A 25,930-nucleotide genomic window follows, 5' to 3' on the forward strand; every position below is an offset into this window, starting at 1 on the left:
CAAAAAATACCGATAATTAAGTCCGTGAGGTTAAGTAGGTAGGTATTGTTCTCGACAGGTCGAGATCAAAATCAAAGGAACTCAAACTAACATCGCTACAAATAGTTAGGTACCTAAGGTATATCTTTTAGATCTTGGAATGATATTATGAATGGTGAAAAATAAAAAAGCATAAAGAATGTTTAGAAATTGGTTTATTATTACTGTTCTTGTTTTATATGTATATGTACAAACAAAGTATAATAGTTACTTTTTGAAATGAGAAGTCGTTATGTGGATGTCTAGTAGTTGATACAAAATACAAAAACAATCAATGTCTAACATACACTGATTTGTCTTAACTTAAAAATACATCTGGGTGATCACTTATTACATAGACATATAACTATTATTAGACTTTACCACAGTAAGGAATGAAAAAAAAAAATCAGAAAGTTTTCCATACAAATCACACTCAATCTGGGCCTAGAGTGTAAGTTTTTGGCTCTACAAAGCCTAGCACTAAACTTTTTTATTTAACCCATGTAATTTTTTTTTAATTTACATGAAGTCGTCCATACAAAACGACATATTAAAAAATATATAAATAGCACTTAAAACATATTACATATTTTAGCACAGCCCCTAAGTACTTTACTTAGAGCAAGGACAAAAACGTGAAGGTGAGTAACGTTAATCTGTCAAATTGTATGAAGATGTCAAATATATGGCATATAATATAGATGTCAATAATTATACTTGCTCCATAATAAGTGACAGATTTACGCCAACACACATCACTATAACTTGAAACCTTACAGAAGACAAAGATGCTATTTCATACACAGCATGGGTGGTATAATTACCGGTATATATTTTTATCGTCACCATAACGGTATTTCGGTAACGCTACAAAAATACCGGTAATTCGGTCCCGAGATTTAAGTAACTTGAAAACTTACACTTTAGGCGTTGAAGTAACTACAGGATCAGAATATTTTGTAGTATACCTCGACCAGTAAAGTGACATCCACACTCGCGCACTCCCAGTCACACACTGAAACGATACAACGCTAACCTAGATTGAATTACCACGCTATTGTAGTTTAGTTACAACTAAGTAGCCCCAACCGCTTGCCGCACCGACTCGCGACCACTTCAATTCAAATACGGCTAACTTCGGATTCGAGGACAAACATCGACAGCAATAAGCAACGAAAAACGTACTTAACCCCGTATTTTATTTTCGCAATTACGGGTTTCTGTATTATCATACCCTGAAATACAGGGTAACCCGTAAAATACGGGGCATCTGGCAATCCTAAATACAGTTAGAAACAGAGTGACATAGGCTACTTTTTATCCCAGAAAATCAGAGTTCACACGGGATGATAAAAACCTAAATCCATGCGGACCAACTCGCGGGCATCAGCTAGTTATATAAACTAATGGATACTCATGAATCATAATATTTGAAATTAAAATTATCAAAATTGAGGTTTTTTGGCAAGAATTAAATTGTAAGATTTAAATCGTCTGTCATTTCTGCCCTTTAGTCACTAAATGTTGAACCATTACAAATAATACTCTCAGCACAGATTACCTACAACGGAGACATGAACCAAGGCCTTGACTCTTGTAATATTTTTGACATATAGCGATACTCAACAAGTCTAGGACAGAAGTCTGACGAATCTAGTCTTGGTCTACAATTACTGATTTGCTGACACTCAGGCTGAACTCCAAAATAGCGAAGTTTGACTTTGCTCAGACTTAAGACAGAGTTAAAATGAGACAACTTTGTATCACTTACAAAAATCTGGCTCATTTTAACAGAAACTTTATATGGAAACATTTCTTCAAAAACTAATTTTTTTTAATTTAAATTTTTTTACAGACCAAATACCAGGATCCCGGTATTGAAAAAAAAACCGGTATTAATACCGGTATTGAAAAAATCCGGTATTTAAAAGCCCTAGCTGAGATATTTTCGCGCCATTCAAAAATGATTTCTGTAACTTACAAAAGTGGTAGTACTAGAGGGTAAAATTCAAGTATAGAGACTCGGAAATTGTAGACTTGTATGAGAGTCGCTAAACGTCAAAGCGGTGTAATCGCCAGGCGCGAATGTTGTCAGTCTTCACGGTTGGTCTGTCGGCGGGACGGGGCGGGGCGCGCGTCTGCTGCTCACTTCTTAGCGTTCTTCTTGGGTGACGCGGCCTTGCCTTTGGCGTTATTTGACATTTTCGATTTCTTGCCCTTTGGCTCGCCCTCTTCGTCGTCCTCGTCCTGTGGAAGACAACATTGCTACAACATATGTACAGTCAGTCAGTTTATATAGTCCGTACAAAATGACTTCTTTTCTTTCTTTAATTTTATGGGTCAACTGTCATGTCAAAAGTATATGGTTCACTTTTAAAAGAGATTTATTATGTAGAGTAAAGCATACTTTGAATTTGCTCAGACTTGAGTTTCAGTTAAAATGAGACAGATTTATGCCAGTGACATAACACTGTCTCGTTTTAACAGCGTCCAAGTCTAGGCTATTTCAAAGTATGCTCTATAAATCTCAATTTATAATGCAATTTGTACAAAATACATCTATCAGAAGGTAAAGGGATGAATGAGTAAAGAAAACCAACAGCCAATTTTGTTCTTTCATCAATATTTTTGCCAAAATTTTGTAACAAGGGCCCACTTATACCAAAAATATGACAGCTGAGGTTTAGTCATATTAAAACTGTCATTTTACAGTGGTCAAAGTTAGTCAACTGTCATAATTTTGCAGAATTGGGCCTCAGGCCCTTTTCCCTCTGTTTTACTGATCGCAAACCAACCATCACATCCAATCAGATTGAGTGCTCAAATTTCAAATGACAATTTATGCTCATGCACTTTTTCAGGGTCAGGTAGACAGAACTCTAAACTTGTAAATCTATGACTTATGTGTTAAGTGAGGCGCGACGGCGGATAGGTCTATCCTGCTGCGTAATTAGTTCATCAGTCAACCTTACAAGTACAGTGCCCAAACATAGATACATTCCATAAGCAAGAGCTCTGTTTACTTGTCAGCATGTTAATTGCAGACGTCATTGGAATTTTCAGCACTGATAAAACGTGTTATTCCAAGTGTCCACTAGCAATAATACTTGCAGAAGTCAGCCCTGTCAATTCACTTGAGCTGTAAACACTCACAGCGAGTCACGAGTCAATTTCTACAAGATTTCCTTGTGAAATATTTTTTTATTTAAATAAACTTTTACAGATGCTTTTGAACCATCAAATGGATATACGACCAGTTCAGAGTTCCCTTATTTATATACAATACTGCTCCTACAGAGCCAGCAAGAAATTCGGTTTGCTTTTAGATGTTCAATTTACAATATCACTCCATGTATTTTTTGTAGTCCCGCTCATTTGCAAATTAAATCTACGCTTCTTTATTTACACAAACTTCGATTTTAAAAATTCCTTTTTTTTTCAAATTCAAAATATTTTTATTTATTTAGACTTTTATAAGTTCTTTTGAATCGTCAAAAGCATCTACCACTGGTTCGGAATGCCTTTCCTACCGAGAAGAACCAGCAAGAAGCTCGGCGATTCTTCTTTTCAAAGATTTGATATACATACAATATTATGCCAAGTATTTATAAAAGCAATTGAGGTCCCGCGCATTTTCAGGGGGGATACTTTTTTTTAACTTGTGTAAACTTCTTAATTTAGAAAGTAATATCTGCAATTTCTTGCGAAATTGCTTTTGCAAGTTTTATTGCTAGTGGACACATCATGTTCGGCGCGCGATGATCAGTTTGCGATCAGATTTAGACATACACTAAATATTAGTTGAAGGTTTTCAGTACCTCATTCGTCTTGCGCTTGCCGGGTGTTGGTTTCCTTTTATTCTCATCTTCCTGCAAATTGTAGTAATCTACTGAATCACTTCTTTATACAAATGCAACAAGTTACTTGTTTACACAATAGCTATGTAATAAGCAACAATAAATATGCAACAAAAATAACTATTTGTTGCTAAATTAACTTAACAATTTTAGCAAGGTGAAAAAGGAAAAATCCTAGGCCATTTCATATTAATTAAGTAATAAATGGTCAGGGAACATAGCAAAAAATGCGCGCAATTTTTGCAAAAATTACATTTAATAAAAATAGTTAGTATCTTTTACAAATGTAAATTAAAAATTTATAACACCCCCGACAAGTGAAGGTTACAGTAACTAGAAAAGAGCTTGATAACTTTCAAACGGCTGAACCGATTTTCTTGGATTATAGCTAAGAACACTCTCGATCAAGCCACCTTTCAAACAAAAAAAAACTAAATTAAAATCAGTTCATTAGTTTAGGAGCTACGATGCCACAGACAGATACACAGATACACACGTCAAACTTATAACACCACTCTTTTTGGGTCTGGGGTTAAAAATGAGAGATAAAATTATCAAAGTACACATTTCCATTCTAAGTACTAGGTTATGACGTCACAGACCGAGGGAAGTCTTATCCTTACACTCTTTATAACAAATAAATATTTACTACCTATTGGTTATGACTTGATATATTTTAAAAGCAAAAACAAATCATGATAATGCTATATTTTAAAGGCCCTAAATTAATCATTAGAAACCACAGGCGCCCTTTAATTCAGTATACATGCCAACCGTATTGCCCCAATTCAAAGGTTTAAATACTTCTAACAATCTAATCATTAGACTCCTAATGTATGTGATGTTATCACCAATATGATAAACATATTCTCTTCTGTGAATGATAAACATATTTTATTATTTCTCTTCTGTGAATACAACAAACCTATGATTTTTCCTACTTACCAATTCTATTATAGGTATATAAATAGGGACTTGATACAATAAAATCTCAGTAACCACAATGTTTCGCAAACATGTATCCCACCTGTTGCTTTTTTAGTTTGTAATTTTCCAACGCTAAAAACTTCTTATGAAACTCCTCAGTCCCTTTTCGCTTTTTGAAAACTTTACTAACTATGTTGTACATATTTCTAAATTTTCGCGATCTGCATTCTTTTGGTAACTCCCAAAGCAGTTTCTACAAAGAAAATGATCAATAGGTCAAAGTTAAATATTTTTGTATGACCAAAATGACCTGTTTCTAAGTTTTGTCAAACTTTATCTGACCAACTTTTATTATATTTGAAAGCTTCTAAACCACATACCTATTGGCGCGAACCTGTGGAACTTTCAGAGCAATATCAGACTTGTGGCGATTAAATTCAAACCATGGTTTCTGTGACCACAATTATTTCACTTCAAGCAACTAACAGCAAGTCTTGCCGTGAGTGTTTTGTATTGCAAAGTGGTTCCATACATGAGTGAAGAATTATGAAGGAAATGCATCTACCAGAGAAACTGACTTAGTTACTACCTAACTTCTAAGTCAATAGCTATTGTATAATCATTTTTGTCACAAATTCGAATCTCTTTAGTGTTCCATTGTAGTTTCGTGGTCCTTCGGTCTGTAGGGAGTGCTAAGTTATTTTTGTAGCCTTGAATGTTTATTTTGACCGGACTATAATAAATATAATATTTATCTCATAGTGAAAAATCTGCTTTATTGTATTAATGATCATGGTACGTACCCGCAATTTATATTATATAATTTAAACATATTTGATTATCATCCAGTCAACTTCACAGTTGCTAATCTGTCAAAAGAAAAAGCAAGGTAACCAAGAATTACCTTGAACTGGGAGTCATCACCCTCTTCCTCGTCCAGCATTTCCTCTTCCATCTCCTCCATGTCCTCAAACTCCTCAACCAAAGCACCCAAGAGATGCTGACCGATCAAGTGCACCGGCCCTGAACCCTGGACAATTAACCATTGGTTAGTACGGGCCATAGAGCTTGAAGTATCAGAAGTGGGATGGGGGTGATCAGACAAATGCCTCGAAAGTAATCACAGGCGGGCAGAGTTGCATCAAAACGACGCAACACACCCGTCATTTGTGTACTGGTTAGTTTTATCATCATGAAAAACTTAGAATAAATTGTTTTTTTTTTTGTAATATTGCATGATAGACTTGCGCTTGACGACAATCAGACCTGTGCCCAGTAGTGCGCCGACAATGGTTTCGATGAACAATTATTACCTGTATGAGTGTGAATGTGACGGGCGCGTCTGGGAACTCAATGTGTAAGCGAACTTGCCGCGTCTCGCCCACTTTGAGGATAGCCACGGGGATTTTGATCGACTCTTGAAGACACATTGTCTCCACCTGTAACAAATTGACAACTTGTTATTTTTCAGTGGCTCGGTTATGGTTAAATGACAGCTACTTTGTCATAATTAGTTAACCCATTATCGGCTAAGGTGCATTGCTGGAACAAGATTGCGATAAGTTCAGCCAATCACAACAATTGAGATTCTAGTAATGATTAATGCAGTTTTTCCACAATTGAGCAGTTGTTTCCTATGATTTAATGACAGCAGTTTTAATAGTTAAATTGTGCATAATCATTTTTAGTTATTGAAGAACCTCCTCCTTTTTTGGAAGTCGGTTAAAAATAATACTTCCCTGTTTGTCATTGTTTGAGTTGAAACAATGTAAGTTGTTGTCAGCATTTGTATAAACGTTTCTGACATAGAACTAACAACATACAAAAGGTTACCACAAGTCGCATTGCAATATATGACTGATATTTTGACTAGGTTCTTATAAAAGAGCTTTTGACCACATGGATTTAGGTTTATCCAAACAATATCCTTTCCATCTCCAGGATGCAAGCTATCCCTGTGCCAAACATTGAAATTAGGTGAGCACTTGTGTTAAAAACACTTTCTACTTGCTAAAATGTGATATACTTTTGCATTTGATTGTTTATTAGTATGGATGGATGTTTCGATATTTGTTAATTCAATATGCAGGGCCATTGCCCTCAACCAGCATACCCTTTACTTGCACATCTACAATTAGTGCTGAAATATGCCAAGAAACCAAATAGTTCACACTATGTGTCAAAATACCTATGTGTCCTAGGACTTCTGAAGCAATCTTTAAGCTAGTATTCATAAATAACAACTAGTGGAACTCTAGAAATGTTGAAAATAACAATGACTCATACTTCACAAGTCATAACCTATTCACAATGCTGAAAATACCACATGGTCTACCACTTAACATTGCTATAAAGTTTTTATAAAAATATGTTTAATATAATGGCCTTTTTTAAGATTCCTATACATAATCTATATTATCGCTTATTTTTATACATGAAATGCAGGCAATAACATGTATTTATCTAGTTATTGTTAAGTTGGGTGTCATGAGTAATTAACCTAAAAGGTGCATCTAATGGTTTTGAATATTTCATTCTGAAATTTGAGTCTTAGTTTAAGTTCTAATAATACTTCTCTAGTCAGTACTTTATAGTTAGGAAACTAAATAGACAGAAAATATCCGCTTATCTTGGATCATGACCTTTTTGTTATGATGCCAAAGAGAAGCAACAGATATTGCAACTCATCAAAATTAAAACAATATTTTTACCTCATACTAAGTTCATCAAATAAAATAGATACTAGAACAAAAAATATTGGCTTTTCAAAGGAGCTACTCAAATTTTCGAAGGTCAGCCATAGATAGATTTAGGACTTTGTAAGAATTGATCCAGGTTACTTTTGATCCCAAATCTTAGTCTTATGGAAAACCATTACCTACCGAATCACGCGGGAATGATTCCAGTAACTATGAGTCACTGTAACACAACTTTGTTATGGCAAGTATAGATAAAGTTGATAGCTACCTGTATAACATTTAATTCATCGGCTTTGGCATCTGGTCCGAGAAGTGCCTGGCGTATGAGTAGTTTATTACTCCTCGGGTAGTCCCCTTTCGCCTCCGGATCCCATGTTTCCGACTGATGTGAGGAGGAGAGGGTGACACCTGAAACAGCAATAGTCACTCAAAACCACTTCAAACATAACCAACTTTCCACATAACCTATCATACACAAACAAAACAAACCGATTCGGATACTTCGAATATCGAAATGTAAACGACAAACGGTCACTAAAGACGCTTGCATGAATGGACGCCATACTTTCAAATTGCGCGCCCTTGCGAGGCCACACAACGCACATTTGCGAATTACCCGTTATAGTAAAGCACTTGATTACGAGATCGATAATCTAACACTCTGAAATTAGGTAAATACTTCGCATTGACTCTGCAATAGTGCACGTCATTTTCTATCACTTTTAAATGAATGAACATCGATATGGGTGGTACGAAATGGCGGCAATGGTTATTATGTTTTGACAATTATTAGTATTCCAGAATATCACAACACACCACACATAACTACCCAGAATGATAGAAATACTGAATTTACAACAGAATACGCGAATATTGAATTGTGAAATAAAATGGCGAAGTAGCCGGGTGTCAAAGCTTGACGCTACTTTAAGCTATCTAACACTGCTAAAGTACATAAGTTAACAAGTAAATAAATACAATAAACAGTGCGAATTACACTTGGGAATATTACTTACCATAGAAATATTCGTCCGACATTGTGATTTCACTAATTTATTGAGATTTTTGCGACACGTTCACGTGCGATGCCGGCGCACACAAATCTGGGACCGGTGTTGCCATTTAACAATAAACAAGCTATTGCAATTTTTTTATGCAGTGTGGTAAGATCTACAAAAATATTTTCCCGAAAAAGAATATTATGTGTTTTTCAACTTTATATGCAACATTAGGTAAAATCAAAGTGATTTGTTATTCAATTAATGTAATGAAGACTGAATACTAAAATTAAAAAAAAAAATAAAGATTTAACTAGGTTTGATCACTTTATTTATGTAAAAATACAACAATTATAAACTAATTAGTTACCTATAAGTCACTTATAAAAATCCTTCGGTAGTAAACTATCAGACATTGATCTATAGCGGATTTTCCCGATGATATTCTTATGTTTACTAAAAACTCCAGCTACTTTACAGGTGCTCTCTAGACGAGTATAATAGTTATCTGTGCAGGTGCTCCTATTAATCCGTCGATTAACATTGTCGACAAAATACGTTGACTTTTGTCGTTGCAAGATTTTATACGCATCAATTTGGTTCTCGGTTTGCGAACAAGCATTGCTCGATGCGTTTTCTTTAACTCCACTGGATTCGAATTCATTCTTAGCAATAAGAAACAATTTCAATTGGGTATTTTCGAAATTGAGATCGGCGTTAATTTTCAATAACTTAATATATTTCTTATGACTTGGATTCATTTTAGCACTTTCTCTTAATTCATCCAGCAATGAATCTAAAGAATTCTTGTTATCCTCTAAAGACGTTATAATAGTTTCGAATGTCTGAAAAATATTAAATTAATCGTAACTAGGTAATTAATTATGTTTTCCTCTGTTTTGGAAAGTATTAATATACATGGTGCTTTTAATTTACCTACCTGTTCTGTATGCTTTTGTAGAGCAAAAAACTTCTTTTGCAGTTCTTCTTTACTTTTCTTTAACTTAAAATATTTACTACAAACATTGTATATCACCTCATCTTTTGATTTAATTTCATTTTGTAATGCCAAAATATGTTCTTCTTCGCTTATCTATAAATATAAAGAGCATCATCATGAACGTCATTATGTTGTCGTGAAAATATATTATAAGTATGATAAGTAATATAGAAATTTTGAAAAAAAATAGATACCTAGTAAAATGTAATTGTAATGTACGGCCAATGTCCTCACTTTTTGAATTCGAACTCTAAAACTTAAAATATTAGTTGTCTAGGAATGTTTTTTAGAACTATTTATTGTATAAAGTGAATTAACTAGAGCTTCTTGATTATTAAAATCCTCTCATACTTACAATAGCATCGGCAGCCCCACTATTTGCTAATTTTAACGATAGCCTTTTCATATTATCCAACAAAAATTCTTTCTCTTTGGAATGGATTTCTCTATAATAATGGAATTCATCATTTGTTATTCCTATTTCATTTTATACTTATTTATTAAACGCGTATAGTTACTTACTAAACTTAGGCACGTATGGAAACTTATTTTTGAAGAACCTAACTAAATAGATTTGGTTTGTGCTTAAATACCTTTCATCGACTAATTCTTGTTGTAAATTCCTATAAGTCCTCTGTGCACTTTTGAGTTCAATGTACAATTTTTCTTTTTCACGAGCAAGATTACCAAAAGCAAGGTCCCTATTTTCTAACAAGACTTTTAACGAAGTTGTATTAAGCTTAAGTGATTCGATTTCGTCTTGTAGCTTTGTGATTTCATCTATTTTTTTTAAACTTTTGCGCGAGGAAGTTGATGACCTGAGAGAACTTTCAGATATAATACGTCTTAAATTCATTCAGATGCATTAGACCCTTCAAAGCAAACTGTTAAAAAATTTACAAAGTTATTCTTTTAACAGTATATTATATTAAAATCAATATTAAGTATTTTTATCAATATTTACAAAAAATAACCATAATTTTGCAGTTTATTTTGACAGAATCTGTGACGAAAATCATGGAATGTCATTATTAGCTGGTAACCTTATTAAGACTAACGCACATTATAAAGACTTTACAGAGATTTCTTATTTGCGTAGCGTATACTTGGCCATGACTTGGCCATAACTTACCCTTTAAGGTGGTAGTATTGTAGTATGTAACATAAAATCCAATAAAATTCAAATATCTGTGGTTCATGGTTTGAGTCTATGGTGGCCAGGGGTAGTGTAATAGTGGCATAGAGATAGTATATAAACAATAGTGGTCACAGACCAATAACATATGGTGGTGTAGGCCTGTGGTCTGGGCTGTGGTCAGGACTTCGCTGTGTTGGTGTTAGCTGGCGGGCGTGCTCTGCCTTTTGAAGTGTTTTTTTTTTTTTTTGTTAAAACTGACTGGAAAGCGCTCTAAGGGGGTGCCGTGTGTGTGTCGGCGAGTGCCTGCACAGACGGGGTCCATACTTGTATAGTTTAACTAACTTGTTACAAATAACTACAAACTTGACATTGGCTAATCTTTGTAAAGCCAGACGAGAGAGAAACAAAAAAAAGCTGTGGTGTTTGTGATTTGCAAAATATATTCTACCATTTTGTGATTCGTCCTAAAATTGCATGAATTTAGTTATTAATCTTTCCATTGGTGTCTTGAAATGCATGCCATTTGTTTATTGGACAAAATAAAAAACTGTTTGTTTTTCAACCAATACAGTAACAATATTTCCCATTATTCGAGTTAGTGAGCCATGGTTTCGATCTGACACAAATTTATTTGTCAAAATACCGTAATAAACATAATCGTCTTTATCTCCGTTGTTTCTTATGTTTCCTCCTGTCTGCCCCGGTTTGTTTTGTGTATTTTATCATATTTTCTTGTGTAAATGTAAAATCGCATAATATTACAACAATAAACTGTTGGGCTAACAATAGTGAGTGAATTATATTTTACCGTTTCGTACTTGACCTTATGCCACCCGTGTCTCGATGCATTTTTGTTGTGTAACAACGCCAAAATTTGGAGACGAGCGATGCCAAGATTCCCAAGATTCGTAGTTACTCATTTTCCGGAGGTGTAACTACCTAAGTAAAATCGAAATTCGTGCGGACATACGCTTATGATCTGTCAAAATTTCTAACTAGAATTTCTGAAGTGCTTTGTGAACTGTACCTTCACTAGTTTATTTTGATCGTATTAGCTGTAATCGAAATACAATATTCGTACTTAGAAAGCTCTGTGTTGTTTTCAGATCATATAAACATAACGTGCATAATCTAAGTAAGGTTAAATATATTATATAGAAAAATAGAACATAAAAGCAGCTGTACAAATACACTAGCTACTAGCTTCGTTCATGCACGTTAAAGAAATCTGTTAGAATGTGTACATCATAGCTGTAGTATCTATGTGCTGAAAGTCAATGGTCAGCAACCATAAGGCTGGTGGATGGTACAATGAGTGAGGAGTCGCAGTATGATGGGAGCAACAAGAGTCCATCATTGGCTGCCAGCGAGGCGGGACTGCCCGCTGCAGAGTGTGATGCACAAGTTGATGCCTCTGTGCACACTTCACAGACTAATATTGCTCAGGTTAGCTACCATCTTATTTTTAATCTATCCCATCCGGATAGGCATCTGTAGACTATGGCCTAACACTATCACACTCAGAGAGGAGCTCAAGCTGTTCAGTAGTGAGCTGGGGAATCTGCTCATAGTCCAACTGATTGTATGGGAAATATAAAAAAAGCAATTATTTAAATAAAAAAATATATGTTGTTGAATTACTGTATAGTCCTTATTGCATTATCTAAAAGAGCAGTGATAGCCTAGTAGTTAACATGTCTGCATCTTCGGGAGGCTGGGGGTCCCCCATCCTGTTCATATATCTGACTTTTTGGAGTTGTTTTAAGCAATTAAGTAGCATTTGTGTTAACATTGAAGGAAAATGTTGTCAGGAAACCTGCATGCCTGAGAGTTCTCCATAATGTTCTCCATGGTGTGTGAAGTCTACCAATTTCCTCTTGGCCAGTGTGGTGGACTATGACCAAACGCTTCTCAGTCTGAGAAGCGAATCATGTTCAGTAGTGAGCCAGCAATGGATTGATGATGATGATGAAATTTTTACTTCTTTGTTCATAATATTAACGTTGGTATAGTTAGAAAGTGTGCTAGTTTAGCAATACATTAGACCCAATTATAATATATTATGTTTATGTAATTTAAAATGTAAATGTAATTTGTTGTTTCATGCACCTGTGACTAGGTTATTAATTACATATGTATTAAAAGGAACCAAAAAGCTTAATTTGCTATAATCCACTAAACCAGACAAATCTGTATGGTGCCCTTGAACATTTGTAGTACCAGAGGAATCTCCTATACGTTGCTGGCCTTTCAGGAATTTGTTGGATAACCCCATGTAACATTTTTTTGTGTTTTGAAATTATATTACTAAGATTATTCCCAAAACCCCCTATAAAGAAATGAATGGAAGGGGTCATGACATTCAGTTATAAATCTTTGTGTGTTGCAGATGACAGCAAGCTCGGCCCCTACTGAAGGCAACAAGTGGAAATGTGAGATCTGCACATATGAGAACTTCCCACTTTCACGCAAGGTATTGTGTTTCTCCATTTTTTGTACTCGCCCATTGTTTATTTTGTATCTATTTAGAGCTTGAGCACACTTGAGACTTTTTGTCTGGTTGCCTACTAAGTATAAAATTTTATTTTTTTGGGTTATTGTGATATTTTTATTATGTAAAATTAGAATAAGAAATTAATTTGCATGCCACTCCCTGGAAGATTGTAGGTACTGTACCCATAAGCATAACATCTATTGTACTCCTCAATCTAGATTCTAGGCAAATAAATGAAATGAAATGAAAAATTGTCGCAACGTCAAAATAGGGATATGGGGACAGGGTGATAAAATCAGTCAGTTTTCAAAATTGTCATTTTCTAATGTTTTTAGGGTTCTGTACCTCAAAAGGAAAAACTGAACCCTTATAAGGTCACTTTGTTGTCTGTATGTCTGTCCGTCCGTCCATCCTTCCGTCCGTCGTGTCTGTCAAGAAAACCTATAGGGTACTTCCCGTTGATCTAGAATTATGAAATTTGGCACATGATCAGTTTTTTTTATTACAGTTTGCTTCTAAAATATACTTATAACTTTTTGTAGGCCGACAAGTTGGTAGTGTGTTCTAAGCTTAAATCTGGTTTGAACTCTGGCTGCTATCATGTTGATGATTTCACATTTTTTTTATTTTATTGACTTGTTATCAGAGGTTTTGCTATGAGTAAGGTTTATGTTGTGTCGTAAAAAGTTATCGGTTTTACCAACAATGGTCAATAGTCTTGATTTTTTTGCATTGCAACAATAATTGCAATCCATATTATTTATCCATATAACTATTTGTTCATGGATACATTTTAATTGTACACAATGTAACTACAAATTCACGGTTTTCGGATTTTCCTCCCTATGTGTGCTACAAGACCTACCTACCTTCATGATAAATTTCATGATTGTAGGTCAACGGGAAGTACCCTTTAGGTTTCTTGACAAACACGACAGACAGACGGACAGACAGACAGACAGACATACGACAAAGTGATCTTATAAGGGCTCCGTTTTTCCTTTTGAGGTGCGAAACACAAAAAATGAATGCACGCGGTAACTCGAGACTGCCAAATAAGGTATCCGTTGACCTCCAGTCACTTGCCGTGTCTATTTACAATGAAACATTATTTTTCTGATGCGATGGCGTCATATTACACGCTTGTGATGTCTTATTTCCCTTTTAAGGCTAGAGATAAAATAATCCGCTACAATATACATACTATAGCAATATAATATTATAAATGCGAAAGTGTCTGTCTGTTAGCTTCTCTCGGCCCATCCGTTTACCGATTTTGACAGATAATTAATTACATTACAACATGGGGTTATTCAAGTAAAATCTATATTTACATCTATTTGAACTGTATGTAATTGTTCACAGTGTACCATGTGCCGAGCACAAAAACCGTCTCTCGGTGAGGACATATTCAAGCTGCAGGACGGCGCCAGCGCTTTGCCCACACAGGATGACTGTGGTCAGTTTAATTCCTCAGAAAACTCTGTCATTACTGTTGTTTTACTCGACAGAAACCCTTTCCACTGTACTATGGAAAGAGCTATGAATTTCATTGCTAAGGGTTATACTCCCTGATCATCATTAAACAAATAAACTAACCGACTAATGCGAAATAGTCGGGCTTACATCGACTAAATACGTGAGTATAGCCGTAACAACCTATACTTATAATGGAAATCACTCATGATAGTTTAAATGTCAGAATAGTGTTCATTCGTTCACCTATATATCAACTCTTGCTGCTAAACTGAGCTCTGCTGCTTGTGCTGAGAAAGATTCCACAGTTAACTGACGTGAAAACCGCAAAGATGGTATATCTGGGGTAAAGCAGCAGATATTGGAAGAATTTTTGTATTACAAAAAATTCTTATTCCTCTTCTCATATTTACTATTTTTATTTTTGGTCTGTTAAAAGGCATTTGTTTATTTTGATTGAAGGCGCAGAAGCCATAGCAGAGAGGCTGAAACCTTTGAGGATATCATCTCCGCAGGGACAAGCCGGCGCCTCGGCTGTCACCAAGTGGCCTTGTGCGGTGAGTCATTAGTATCAACCCATCATCATCATCAATCATAACCCTTCCTTTCGGCTTTGCTGAAGTCGGGTAGTAACAGAATTAGCCACAGTGTGCAGTTAGCCAATATGTTGTTACAGACATGTACGTACGAAAACTGGCCTCGCTCGTTGAAGTGTGCGATGTGCGGCGCGCCCGCGCCCGCGCACCGCCCGCACCCCGCGCACCCCACACACCCCGCGCACCCCGCACACCCCACGACCGCTGGTAAATATGATAGTTTTTAGGGTTCCCTACCCTGGGTGCCAACGGTGCTGTATTAAGTTTTACTGTCCGTCTGTCCATCTGTCTATCAGCAGCCTAAATCTCGTGTAATAATAGGTTGAAATTTTCGCATATTGTGCATTTCTATTGCTTCTATGTTTATAAAAAATCAAAATGGCTACCATTGTGTTACTTCTGTCACAGGTTACTGTTACATACATAAGTTATATAGATATGGTATAAGAGGAAAACCACTAGATTGCATACAAAGCTATTTAAAAGGCTGTAACCAATGTGTGGAGATAACAAAAACCGTTGGCAACCAAAGGAAACAATCCAAACTAGTTTTAGACGCAATGCGTGTGGAGTACCGCGAGGTAGCGTAAAGGGACCTATACTTTTTTTGACATACATTAACGACATGTCAGATGTAATCGAACATGTATGCACATTAATATGCATATATAATCGAAAATTATTGTTTTCGATTGTTCAATTGTTACTCGTACATAGCAAGTGGGTCTGGGATGAAGGAATCGAAAATGGAATGCTTGATTTTCGATTCGTTCCAGACCTCTCATTCATTCTCAAACATTCGAAAAAACCATACCAAAATTTAACAATCATTAGTAGATTTTTATTCGATTGTTTTTTGAAGACGAATAAATCGATCGTCAATCAATTGTTCGATTCATTCGATTGTTGTTATGCAACAACCGTCCCTAACTGGCATGTATGTTTGCAGTAGGTATCAACGACATCTGCAACAGTCAGCCCACGCCGCAACACGACGTTGAAGCCAACGCGCGCCGCTCCAAGCGAAGGAACAACACCGACTGGATATGGCTGCAAGCCTGCCTAGGTCAATATACACTGAATCTAATACATAGTGCCGTCCTTTTCGTTATATTTCCTGTCGAAGAGGATAACACTATATTTAGTTCAGAGGAAAGTGACGATACTCGTAACACAAGATATCTCTTTAGTACTGGAGTTAAGTCACTCCTTATTGCACATAAACTAAAAAATCACACTTTTGAAGACAATCGAAATGATTGATATAATTTAGAAATGTTAATTTCATGTTATTTTTTTCACGTTTTTTAAGGTAGCTTATTAGTAATATAATCAGTACTATCACCTGTCTTCGTTCTGGTTTCACATTATATATTGCACAAGTGTGCTCAAACACAGGTGCACTCTCGATTCCCTCGTTCTCATACTCCGATGGTTTATAACAGGTGTGGTGGAAGGCGACGCGCATTGTGTGGACGCCTATCTATCATCGGGAGGAGACCCTGCAAGAGCGCTAACGGCATCTGAAGTGGCCCTGTTGAATCGCGCCTCAGCCTTTGACCCTGGTCACACCCTCGTTCACCTAGCTATCAGGTAACGCAGTCATCGTCAAACGATAGACGTCCACTGCTGGACATACAGTCCGACAAGGCTCTTTTGGCACGTGGCCGAAATCGGAACTAAAGCCGCCATCTAGAGAAGTGCACTTGTTGATAGTTTGCTGTGTTGGCATAAAGCACATTGGTTGTACGTTCTTTGAACGAAAAATGGTCGACAGCTAGTTGCTTCCTTATCGGCGGAGGGACAGCTGCCTAAAGTTAGGAACTTCTAAAGAGTCCAAGTAAGTAAAAGATGTCTGTTAATAGCCTAAAATTTTATTTTCAGATTTCAAAGGCAAGAAATACTGTCGACATTGCTGTCTCGAATATCGGGCGGTGGCCCCGGACTGAAAAGGTCACCTTCCTACGTAGGTATGGCGTGTTTTAAAACATATAATTAAAAAATATGGAATACTAGATAATTCTCGCAGCTTCATGGATTTAGATTTTTGTCAAAAATAGAATAGATTAAATTTTTACGTCCAATTACGCAGTCAAGTGGTGAGTGATATACCTCTCAACTTTCAAGCATCTTCTATGCAAGCGCGCTCCATCTTAGGCTGCATCATCGCTTGCCAGCAAGTCTGCAGCCAAGCGCTAGACTATAAATCAAAAAAAAGGATGCAATTTTAATGAGTATAAAGCTACAGAAGGGGACTTCGTCTGTGTTGGCTTTTGCTGGCACGCGTGCTCTGCCTTTTTTGAGTGTTTTTTTTTTTGTGTTAAATTGACCGGGTTTTGTGTTTTACTGGTGTTTTTGGTGATGGAACTGACTAGGAAGCGCTCTAAAGGGGTGCCGCACGTGTGTCGGCGAGCGCCGGCACAGACCAAGTTCATACTTATATGGTTTCCCTAACTTGTAATTAACTACTAACTTGACATTGGCTAATCTTTGTAAAGCCAGACGACAGAGAGAAAAAAAATAAAGCTACAGAAAATAGGATAGTTTCCATCCCGCGAAATACGATTGGTTACAGCTCCGGATCTCGCGACGGCCATTCGTCGCCACATCTCGAGCTGCGTGCGTCACAAAAAGGGTAGCTTTCCCTGCCGGTACATCAACGAGTTCTGCACGTTTTCCCTGCCTTCAGGTAATCATAACTTATTTCCCGCTTGCTCAGAAATTGCTCACTTATTTTAAAAAAACCCATGATTACTATCGAAGCATTTGCCTGACATCGAAAACTCCTATGATTACTATCGAAGCATTTGCCTGACATCATCAAAACCTATAATTACTATCGAAGCATTTGCCTGACATCGAAAACTCCTATGATTACTATCGAAGCATTTGCCTGACATCATCAAAACCTATAATTACTATCGAAGCATTTGCCTGACATCGAAAACTCCTATGATTACTATCGAAGCATTTGCCTGACATCATCAAAACCTATAATTACTATCGAAGCATTTGTCTGATATCAAAACCTCCTATGACTACTATCAAGGTATTGTCTGACATCAAAACCTCCTATGATTACTATCAAAGCATTTGTCTGACATCAAAACCTATGATTATTATTATCGAAACAATTTTGTCTGACATCAAAACCTATGATTTTACTATCGAAGCATTTATCTGAAACCCTCGCTCCACACTGATCCCACTTCTGATGTAAGATGCTCTATATGTGTATGTGTACAGAAATCGAGGAGCTCCCGGCGGCGATACAAGAGCAGCTGTTCACGGAGCTGTTGGACCGCGACGCGCAACAAACGTTGGAGGCGGATCCACCACTAATCAATTGGAGTTTGCATCTCACTGTTACACTAGGTAATCTACGTATTTATAAATCCCTTCGCAAAAAACTTTTCATTTTTTAGGGTTCTAGACGGTTGCCAGCGGGACCCTATCCGTCCGTCAGTTTAAGCTTTTGGTTCCTTGTATAGCGGGCTGCATCTCGTACCGTAATAGGTTGGGAGTTGAGATTATTACAGAATGTTTTATTTCAGTTGCGACTATAACAATAAATATTATAAATTTCTTCTTTTAGCTCCATCTCCTTTCGGAGGTTAGCAATAATTAAGGCTAACTGGATTTAAAATCGAAATGAAAATGAAACTGTTATTTCTTAGTTAGTGTACGGAACACTTCGTGTGCGAGTCCGACTCACATTTGACTGGTTTTTTTTGCCATTTTTGGTGGTCTTGTATCATTATTGATGTTTGCGCGCAGGTTCACGTCTGTACGCACTGTGGAACCGCTCCGCAGGCGACTGCTTGATGGACGCGGTGTGCCAGGCCGCGTACGGAGTGTCCGACCGCACCAACGTGCTGCGCGGCGCGTTGGCCGACGCTCTCCATCACGCGAACCGCAGGTATGGTTAGCTATACAATAGTAATATTAATTATAAAGAGGTAAAGTTTACAAGTTTGTTTATAGCAAGTAACCTTTGGAACTACTGAACTGATTTCGAAAATTCTTTCACGAGTAGAAAGCTACATTCGGTTTAAAGAATTTATTCTCAAAAAGAACATACTGATCACTTACATTAAGAGATTCTCGAGTGTAATCTGTACTAACTCTGTACCAAAAATCGGTTAAACTGTTGGGACGTGAAAAGCTAGCAGACAGACACACTTTCGCATATTAGTATGGAAGTATGGATTTTATAACGGAGATCTTGTTGATGCAGTTTCTACGCTCGCTGGACGGCGTGGGAGCGGCTGCAGGCGGCGCAGCTGCACTACCAGCCCGAGGAGACGCAGCTGCGTACGGAGTGGTCGCGACTCGTGGCCGCCGCCGCCAGGCCCGGCACTGCGCTGCACCAGGTAACACCTCACTAACTGACTGACTGTAGTCTCTATTATATTACAGTATTATTATATTGGTAGTAATAGTAAATATTACAGTACAACCAAATCAATAATGCGCATAGAAATCTTCGTCACTGTTCGGCAACGGTCGTATGATACACATGATATTGACTCCTATTTGTTTAAAACAAGGTGCAAAATGCAAGTGCATTGTTTAGGGCTCTTACGATTCAATGATTCGTAATACGACAATTAGCGAAGATCTGCATGCGCATTATTAATTTGGTTGTACTGTACAGTATTGTCTGTGTTCTGGAGTAGAGACCGCGTTTCAGCAAGCGTAGTGTGGGACGACCTCCGACTCACTGGATTGACGACCTTAAGAGGATAGCGGGAAGTGGGTGGATGAGGAAGGCGGGGGATCTTGTTTGGTGGCGCGCTCTCGGGAAGGCCTATGTCCAGCTGTGGACGCAAACAGGCTGATTGATCGTCTATACTGACTCAAGTTGAAATTTTTAGAGTGCACTTTGACTTTGCTTAGACTTAAGTTTCAGTTAAAACGAGACAGATTTATGCCAGCGGTATAACGCTGTCTTGTTCTAACAGTGGCTTAAGTCTCAGCTATGTCAAAGTGCGCTCTACAGATCTCTGTGATTTGTTATCTTCCCCAATGACATGACATAGCTTGCAAGAGCTAAGACGTTACATCAGGCAAAGAAGAAAAGAGCGGGAAAAGAGGCAAAGGAGAAAAAAGAAAGAACTAGTATACAGTTCTGTGCTGATCTGAAAGATACAGGAGACATATATCTTCCTGAGAGGAAAAACACTAGTGAAAACGATTTTAACATTAGAAGCATTTGAAGTCGCAAGTCAATATTGTGATTTGATGTGTGCAATGTGCATGTAAATGTTTCTAGTACTTAGAACTACATAAAGTATGTTTTGCACAGCTACACGTGTTCGCTTTGGCGCACGTGATGCGGCGGCCGATCTTCGTGTACGGCGTCGACATAGTCAACTCCTTCCGCGGGGAGGCGCTCGGCTACGCGAGGTTCCAGGGTGAGTATTATTTATGCCAGAGACAACACTTTCTACTACCAATAAAATAAAAAACCGGTCAAGTGCGAGTTGGACTCGCACACGAAGGGTTCCGTACCATCGTGCAAGATACACCTAACACCTTTATGTAGAACTCTGCAAGTTAACAACGGTCTACGCCATCTGTATGTGATTTAGTGAATTAAATATTTTGTGAACATGATTTAAATTTTTTTTGTGTGATGTAACCACAACTTCTGTTTTCGGATTTTTTTCCTTTACTTGTGCTATAAGACCTACCTACCTACCAAATTTCATGATTCAAGGGCAACGGAAAGTACCCTATAGGTTTTGACACACAGACAGACAACAAAGTGATCCTATAAGGGTTCCGTTTTCCCTTTTGAGGTACAGAACCCAAGGTAAGGAGCATCAGTCAAGTACAAGTCGAACTGAATCAGTGGCAACGTCTAGGCAAGCGCACTCCATCTTAGGCTGCATCATCACTTGCCAGCAGGTTTGATTGCAGCCAAGCGCAAGTCTATAAATAAAAATAAACTTTTACTGATAATGAGTCTGACCTTCAATTTTAGTATGAGGTATTCAAATTCAAAATATTTTTATTCAATTAAACTTTTACAAGTGCTTTTGAATCGTTAAAATAATCTACCACTGGTTCGGAATGCCGTTCCTACCAGAAGAAGAACCAGCAAGAAACTCGGCGGTTGCTCTTTTCAAGTATTCAATTTTCAATAATATGCCATGCTGTATACAAGCAATTGCAGCGCCGTGTATTGCTGGAGCGAGTCAAATCCAAGCTTTTTTGTCATTTACATAATCTTCGATTATATAATAAGCTTTTTTCAGGAGCATACTTTTAATAAAAGTGTTCTTTCGTATAAAAATGTTCTAAAAAAAAGTGCGCTTTTCCGCCCCAATTTTTTGTCAAAATCACATAGGTCTCGTAAATTGATTATATTGATTTACCCCTTTACCCACAGGAATCTACCTACCTTTGCTGTGGGATCCAGAGTTCTGTTCCAAGTCGCCTCTGTGCCTCGGCTACACGCGCGGGCACTTCTCCGCGCTCGTGCCCATAGAGCCTTATTCGCATCGACACGCTTACATCTGTCGGTGAGTATGTTTGTGCCTCACTAACTCACTAATTAGCGTCGATTCTCTTGTTTTGCTCTATACTAAATTAATAGTGTCTGCATCTTTTTCTTTTTAATATGGCTAAAAAAGGACAGAACATGAATTTTAAATTTTTAGTGCACGCTAACAATAGGCTTGCGAGTGGTAACTAAAATCACGAGGTTTGACAGTTCTAAATAAAATTAGGTTTATCTCTCCTTTTCTTATTACATTGTTAAGAAAGAGATGCGAATATTCTAAATTTTAGTTGCGCTCAGAATCTGTACTTATGCACATTATTAGTAATTTAAGTAGAAATTATTGGAGTGCACAAACCAGCTAGATAAGTCTAATTTTGGGAAAGAGGTGAGCCACCGAATCGAACTCGGCTGGACTGTGTCCGGGAAGCTTTGAGATGTCTTCATATCTTTTCTAACTGGCTAACTGGTATATGAATAAAAAAAATATTAGAATATATAGATATAAAGGGAACTCACCGGTGTTCTCCCTTGTATTGACAGGGAGCAACAGGAAGAGAGTGAGGACACGACGTACCTGCCGCTCACGGACTCGGAAGGGAAGCTGTTGCCCGTGCACTTCCTCACCTGCGATGAGGTGAGTTCTGTCATCACTTTCACACTCCAAAACATACTGATATGGAAACATATTACCCACTTGATCGGAAATTGCTCCAGTATTAAAAAAAAAACAATCGGCTCTTTTCGATACGCAACCGCACAAGTTTTAACCACATTACATAAGCCAGAGCTAAAACAACTTTTTTTTCTTTTTTATCCATTATAGGCAAGCGCTTGACCACAATCACACCTGATGAAAAGTGATGATGTGGCCTAAGATGGGACGCGTTTATCTAGAAGATGTCTATTTGCTCTTGATTTAAAGATACCCGGACTGTAATTGGTAGGAAACTTAGCCATGCGTATGAGGAACGATGACGCAAAACGTTTCGTGCGTGTAGATGGAATGTCGACGACATAAGGATGAAAATATCGCTCGACGTCTTGAGGTTCGGTGGTAAAATGGTGAAAGGGAGACAAGATCGAAAAATTCCTGTGCACACGGACTGACGGACTGTATCTATGTGACATAAATATCGATTTTGGTTATGTCAATCGATCGTGATCGTGAATGTGATTTCGTATAACTTCAAAGCTAGCAGAGGAGGAAGCCGTGGTGCGTCGCTGGGTGACGTCACACGCCAGTGGTGGCACCTTCGCGGCCGCTCAGCGCCTGCATGCCAGACCCCTGCTACAGGCCCAGATGCTAGAAGAGTGGCTCAACCACTATAGAAGACTTGCGTAAGTAAAGTCAAAGGACTGCAGTTGCCCCTCCCGACGCATGCACTGATCTCATTTGTATTTACAACGTAAAGTCAAAGGAATGGAGATGATGATTAATGACTACTAGTCCAATTAGCAACTTTTTATCAAACGTCGAAACGCTTGCTCAATAAAGGAGCTTGTATGAAATACGCAGATGTGACTACTGATTGATGGGAGCTTGTATGAAATACGCAGATGTGACGTCATAAACGTTTGACGTAATCTGACGTAATTTTTTAGTTGAATGGATAAAATTGTCAGCAAACTTATTTAATAGTTCCTAAGAAATAATTTGTTTTTGACATAGTCATCATCCCAATTAAATCAGTAATTTTTTTCTTTTTTTTTTAAATATTAGCCATGCTTATCATGACTAATACTCCCCTTTCCCCTACAATTAAGCGTAAAGCTTGTGCCAGGAGTGGGTACTACAATAGTGCAACGGGTGGGGTTTGAACCGCCGACCTTTCAGAATTCAGTCCGCTCCTCAACCGTTGAGCTATCGAGGCTCTATTTTCTTGTGTTATTTCACCACGACCTTGATAGACGAAGGAACACGGTGCTACCCACGATAATTTGTAGGTACCCCTTAAACTGGAAGGAACCTAAGTTTAGTTTTTTGAAGACTTGTACCGCGTGTGAACTGTACACATGTTTTTTTTTTAATTTCTTCGTAATCAACAGCGTACAATTTTTTTGCAATCTTAATCTAGGTTTTTTTTTAATTTAATTGTCACTTGTTTTCCCCAGGCAACAAACCCGAGGCCCATTCCCGCCAAGACTGCATACAGCCGCGGAGTTCTCATCCGACGCGGATACAGACGACGAGTAACATACACACACACACACACACACACACAGACAATTACATGCTACAGACACACATAACACACTCAAGCACACAACACACCACCTGACCCAACTTATTTTGTGTGAAATAAAATCGTATATACGAATCTAATTAGTAGTAGTAATTATATACGAAACTACTAGCGATCCGCCCCGGCTTCGCACGGGTGCAATGTTTAAACTTATTTTTATAATTCAAATCCAAGTTAATCTCACCTGGTGGTAAGTGATGATGCAGTCTAAGATGGAAGCGCGCTAACCTGAAATGGGTTTGGCAGTTTTACTAAACCCATACCTCTTTGGTTTCTACACGGCATCGTACCGAAACGCTAAATCGCTTGCCGGCACAACTTTGCCGGTAGGGTGGTAACTAGCCACGGCCGAAGCCTCCTCCCACCAGTAAAAAATGTGTAATATTAATGTGGTGTCAGTGTGGAGTGATTTTGTAGTAGTCCTTATAAAAGGCAATTCCAGCATACATTATTTTGTCATATTTCAAAAGAATAAGACTTTCCTACTCTTTTTCGTTTTAATTCCTTAGCACAATGCGGCAGCTATGTCCATCTTATGTCTTACATACAAAGGCTTGTATTTAATAGAGAATTTCTCGAAGTCGTTAATATCAATTTAATAATCAAAGCTAATTAAACCAGTGAATATAGTTTTGAAATCCATCTATAAATGACTGAGAAGTGAGAAATTATTTAAGTATGTTAACGCACAACAATTGCGGTCTTTGACTCGAGTGTGACGTCATCATACCTAGCCGAGGCTTTATTGTAACTCTTATGTAACCTTTCTGGTCAAGAACAAAAAATCCAGAAATGACAAAACGCAAAAAAAGTTTTTTTTTGTATAATATATGGATGGGTCCCTAAAAGTTGATTTTAAAATGTGATATTTGCTCATTTTTCTATGAAAATGAGAAAAATGATATGTAAAATAGCTACTCTTTAGCAAGCCAATAGCTACTGCGATACTGTTTGAAAATTATAATAATATATGCTTTCATCAAAGACTAATGAAATTAAATAGACAGTAAACATGCTGTCAATAAATTACGGCGTTCGTTGCATTCATAAAAGAATATTTATTTGTTATGTATTGCTGGCTTATATGCTGCAAATAGCTAAAAGCACAGAGTAAGTAATTAGATGAAACAATGGGTTGACTTTTTCGATCATGAATTTCAAAATAATACGCTTTCAGTTAATGCATTATGTTTTGATTATCTCACATTATCAAAATTATCTTCTGAACTAAATTACTTATAATTAGTGTTGTAATTATTATAAAAAAACGTTGCAATAGTTTTGAACAAATAATCCTAAAAAAATTGAGAAAAAAGCACGATTTTCTTCAGTCAAATAGAGAAAAGTCTTGCATTTTTTAATTCACGTGCGCATTTTTCGTATTCAACTATGAAAATAATATGAATATCTAATACAATACACTATTAATATTATGTACCATTTAGTTTACTTGGGCCGCATCGTTTTTTTTTTGTTCACATTTTTTTTATTTCAATATTCACGGATAGGAGAAACTCTAAAATGATTTGAAGAGTGTACTTAAATTTGTATTACACGTGTGACTAAAAGATAAAGTTAGGCGGGATCCAAAAGGTTTTTTTGCTAGTTACTGAAAAAGTTTAGATTATACTCAATACTGCTGGAGCTGGAAGAAACACACGCAAAGCATTAAACAGTACGTACGAAAAATGCATGACAGATTCGGCCGCATCTGGCAAATCAAAAAATGCAATAAAACTGAAATGCAATCTTTGAATCTTGTAATAAAAACATTTCGATGCAATCGATTCTGCCGAATCTTTTACGTGCACTTTTTGTACTGAAAAATGCACTTCCTCTCTTATGAGATTTCGTCTTTATGGTCAAGTCTGTTTGCGAGGCCGCCGCCTAACTTTTGCTTTTAGTCTGTGCATTGTTCTAACTTGGTACAAATTATTATCACCACAGACTAAGAACACGGAGTCACATTA

The 25,930-nt window shown here is 37.2% G+C and overlaps 3 protein-coding genes across 7 annotated transcripts; 1 reads left to right on the forward strand and 2 right to left on the reverse strand.

Moving 5' to 3' along the window:
* Positions 1-176: 176 nt before the first annotated feature.
* LOC123877771 (nucleoplasmin-like protein) lies at positions 177-8,669 on the reverse strand. Of its 3 annotated transcripts, XM_045924649.1 has the most exons (6): positions 8,521-8,669; positions 7,773-7,912; positions 6,119-6,244; positions 5,710-5,835; positions 3,840-3,890; positions 177-2,268 (listed from the first exon to the last, which is right to left on the reverse strand). In XM_045924649.1, the coding sequence occupies exons 1-6, from the start codon at positions 8,540-8,542 to the stop codon at positions 2,167-2,169; spliced, it is 567 nt and encodes a 188-aa protein (XP_045780605.1). In that variant the 5' UTR covers positions 8,543-8,669; the 3' UTR covers positions 177-2,166. The 3 variants fall into 3 exon arrangements, with proteins under 3 accessions (XP_045780605.1, XP_045780607.1, XP_045780604.1); XM_045924651.1 differs by lacking the exon at positions 3,840-3,890 and having other exon boundaries at positions 8,521-8,668; XM_045924648.1 differs by lacking the exons at positions 177-2,268; positions 3,840-3,890 and adding an exon at positions 4,855-5,058 and having other exon boundaries at positions 8,521-8,657.
* On the reverse strand, positions 8,610-10,481 carry LOC123877770. Its single transcript, XM_045924647.1, has 5 exons — positions 10,096-10,481; positions 9,858-9,948; positions 9,443-9,595; positions 8,873-9,347; positions 8,610-8,674 (listed from the first exon to the last, which is right to left on the reverse strand). Exons 1-4 carry the CDS (start codon positions 10,356-10,358, stop codon positions 8,880-8,882), a joined length of 975 nt encoding a protein of 324 aa, XP_045780603.1. The 5' UTR covers positions 10,359-10,481; the 3' UTR covers positions 8,610-8,674; positions 8,873-8,879.
* Positions 10,482-11,103: 622 nt separating this feature from the next.
* Positions 11,104-24,109, forward strand: LOC123877774 (ubiquitin thioesterase trabid). 3 transcript variants are annotated; one of them, XM_045924654.1, is made up of 19 exons: positions 11,104-11,428; positions 11,747-12,086; positions 13,030-13,113; positions 14,500-14,593; positions 15,073-15,167; positions 15,287-15,413; positions 16,156-16,272; positions 16,652-16,799; positions 17,091-17,176; positions 17,782-17,895; positions 18,453-18,581; positions 18,984-19,125; positions 19,444-19,579; positions 20,515-20,623; positions 21,604-21,736; positions 22,258-22,351; positions 22,910-23,055; positions 23,830-24,032; positions 24,065-24,109. In XM_045924654.1, exons 2-18 carry the CDS (start codon positions 11,952-11,954, stop codon positions 23,909-23,911), a joined length of 1,971 nt encoding a protein of 656 aa, XP_045780610.1. In that variant the 5' UTR covers positions 11,104-11,428; positions 11,747-11,951; the 3' UTR covers positions 23,912-24,032; positions 24,065-24,109. The 3 variants fall into 3 exon arrangements, with proteins under 3 accessions (XP_045780610.1, XP_045780612.1, XP_045780611.1); XM_045924656.1 differs by having other exon boundaries at positions 16,159-16,272; XM_045924655.1 differs by having other exon boundaries at positions 11,104-11,343.
* The last annotated feature ends 1,821 nt before the right edge of the window (positions 24,110-25,930 follow it).

The sequence above is a fragment of the Maniola jurtina genome, chromosome 24 (assembly GCF_905333055.1).
Source record: "Maniola jurtina chromosome 24, ilManJurt1.1, whole genome shotgun sequence".
Lineage (NCBI taxonomy): Eukaryota > Metazoa > Arthropoda > Insecta > Lepidoptera > Nymphalidae > Maniola > Maniola jurtina.

Coding starts and splice junctions, on each gene's coding strand:
- LOC123877771 (XM_045924648.1), bottom strand. CDS start 8,542: ATGTCGGACGAATATTTCTATG. Junction 6,245..7,772: donor ATGAATTAAATGTTATACAG/GTAGCTATCAAC, acceptor AATTTGTTACAG/GTGGAGACAATGTGTCTTCA. Junction 5,059..5,709: donor GTGATGACTCCCAGTTCAAG/GTAATTCTTGGT, acceptor TTTTCTTTGTAG/AAACTGCTTTGGGAGTTACC.
- LOC123877770 (XM_045924647.1), bottom strand. CDS start 10,358: ATGAATTTAAGACGTATTATATCTGAAAGTTCTCTCAGGTCATCAACT. Junction 9,596..9,857: donor GTGGGGCTGCCGATGCTATT/GTAAGTATGAGA, acceptor TTATATTTATAG/ATAAGCGAAGAAGAACATAT. Junction 9,348..9,442: donor TACAAAAGCATACAGAACAG/GTAGGTAAATTA, acceptor AATATTTTTCAG/ACATTCGAAACTATTATAAC.
- LOC123877774 (XM_045924654.1), top strand. CDS start 11,952: ATGAGTGAGGAGTCGCAGTATGATGGGAGCAACAAGAGTCCATCATTG. Junction 12,087..13,029: donor CACAGACTAATATTGCTCAG/GTTAGCTACCAT, acceptor TGTGTGTTGCAG/ATGACAGCAAGCTCGGCCCC. Junction 15,168..15,286: donor TCACCAAGTGGCCTTGTGCG/GTGAGTCATTAG, acceptor ATGTTGTTACAG/ACATGTACGTACGAAAACTG.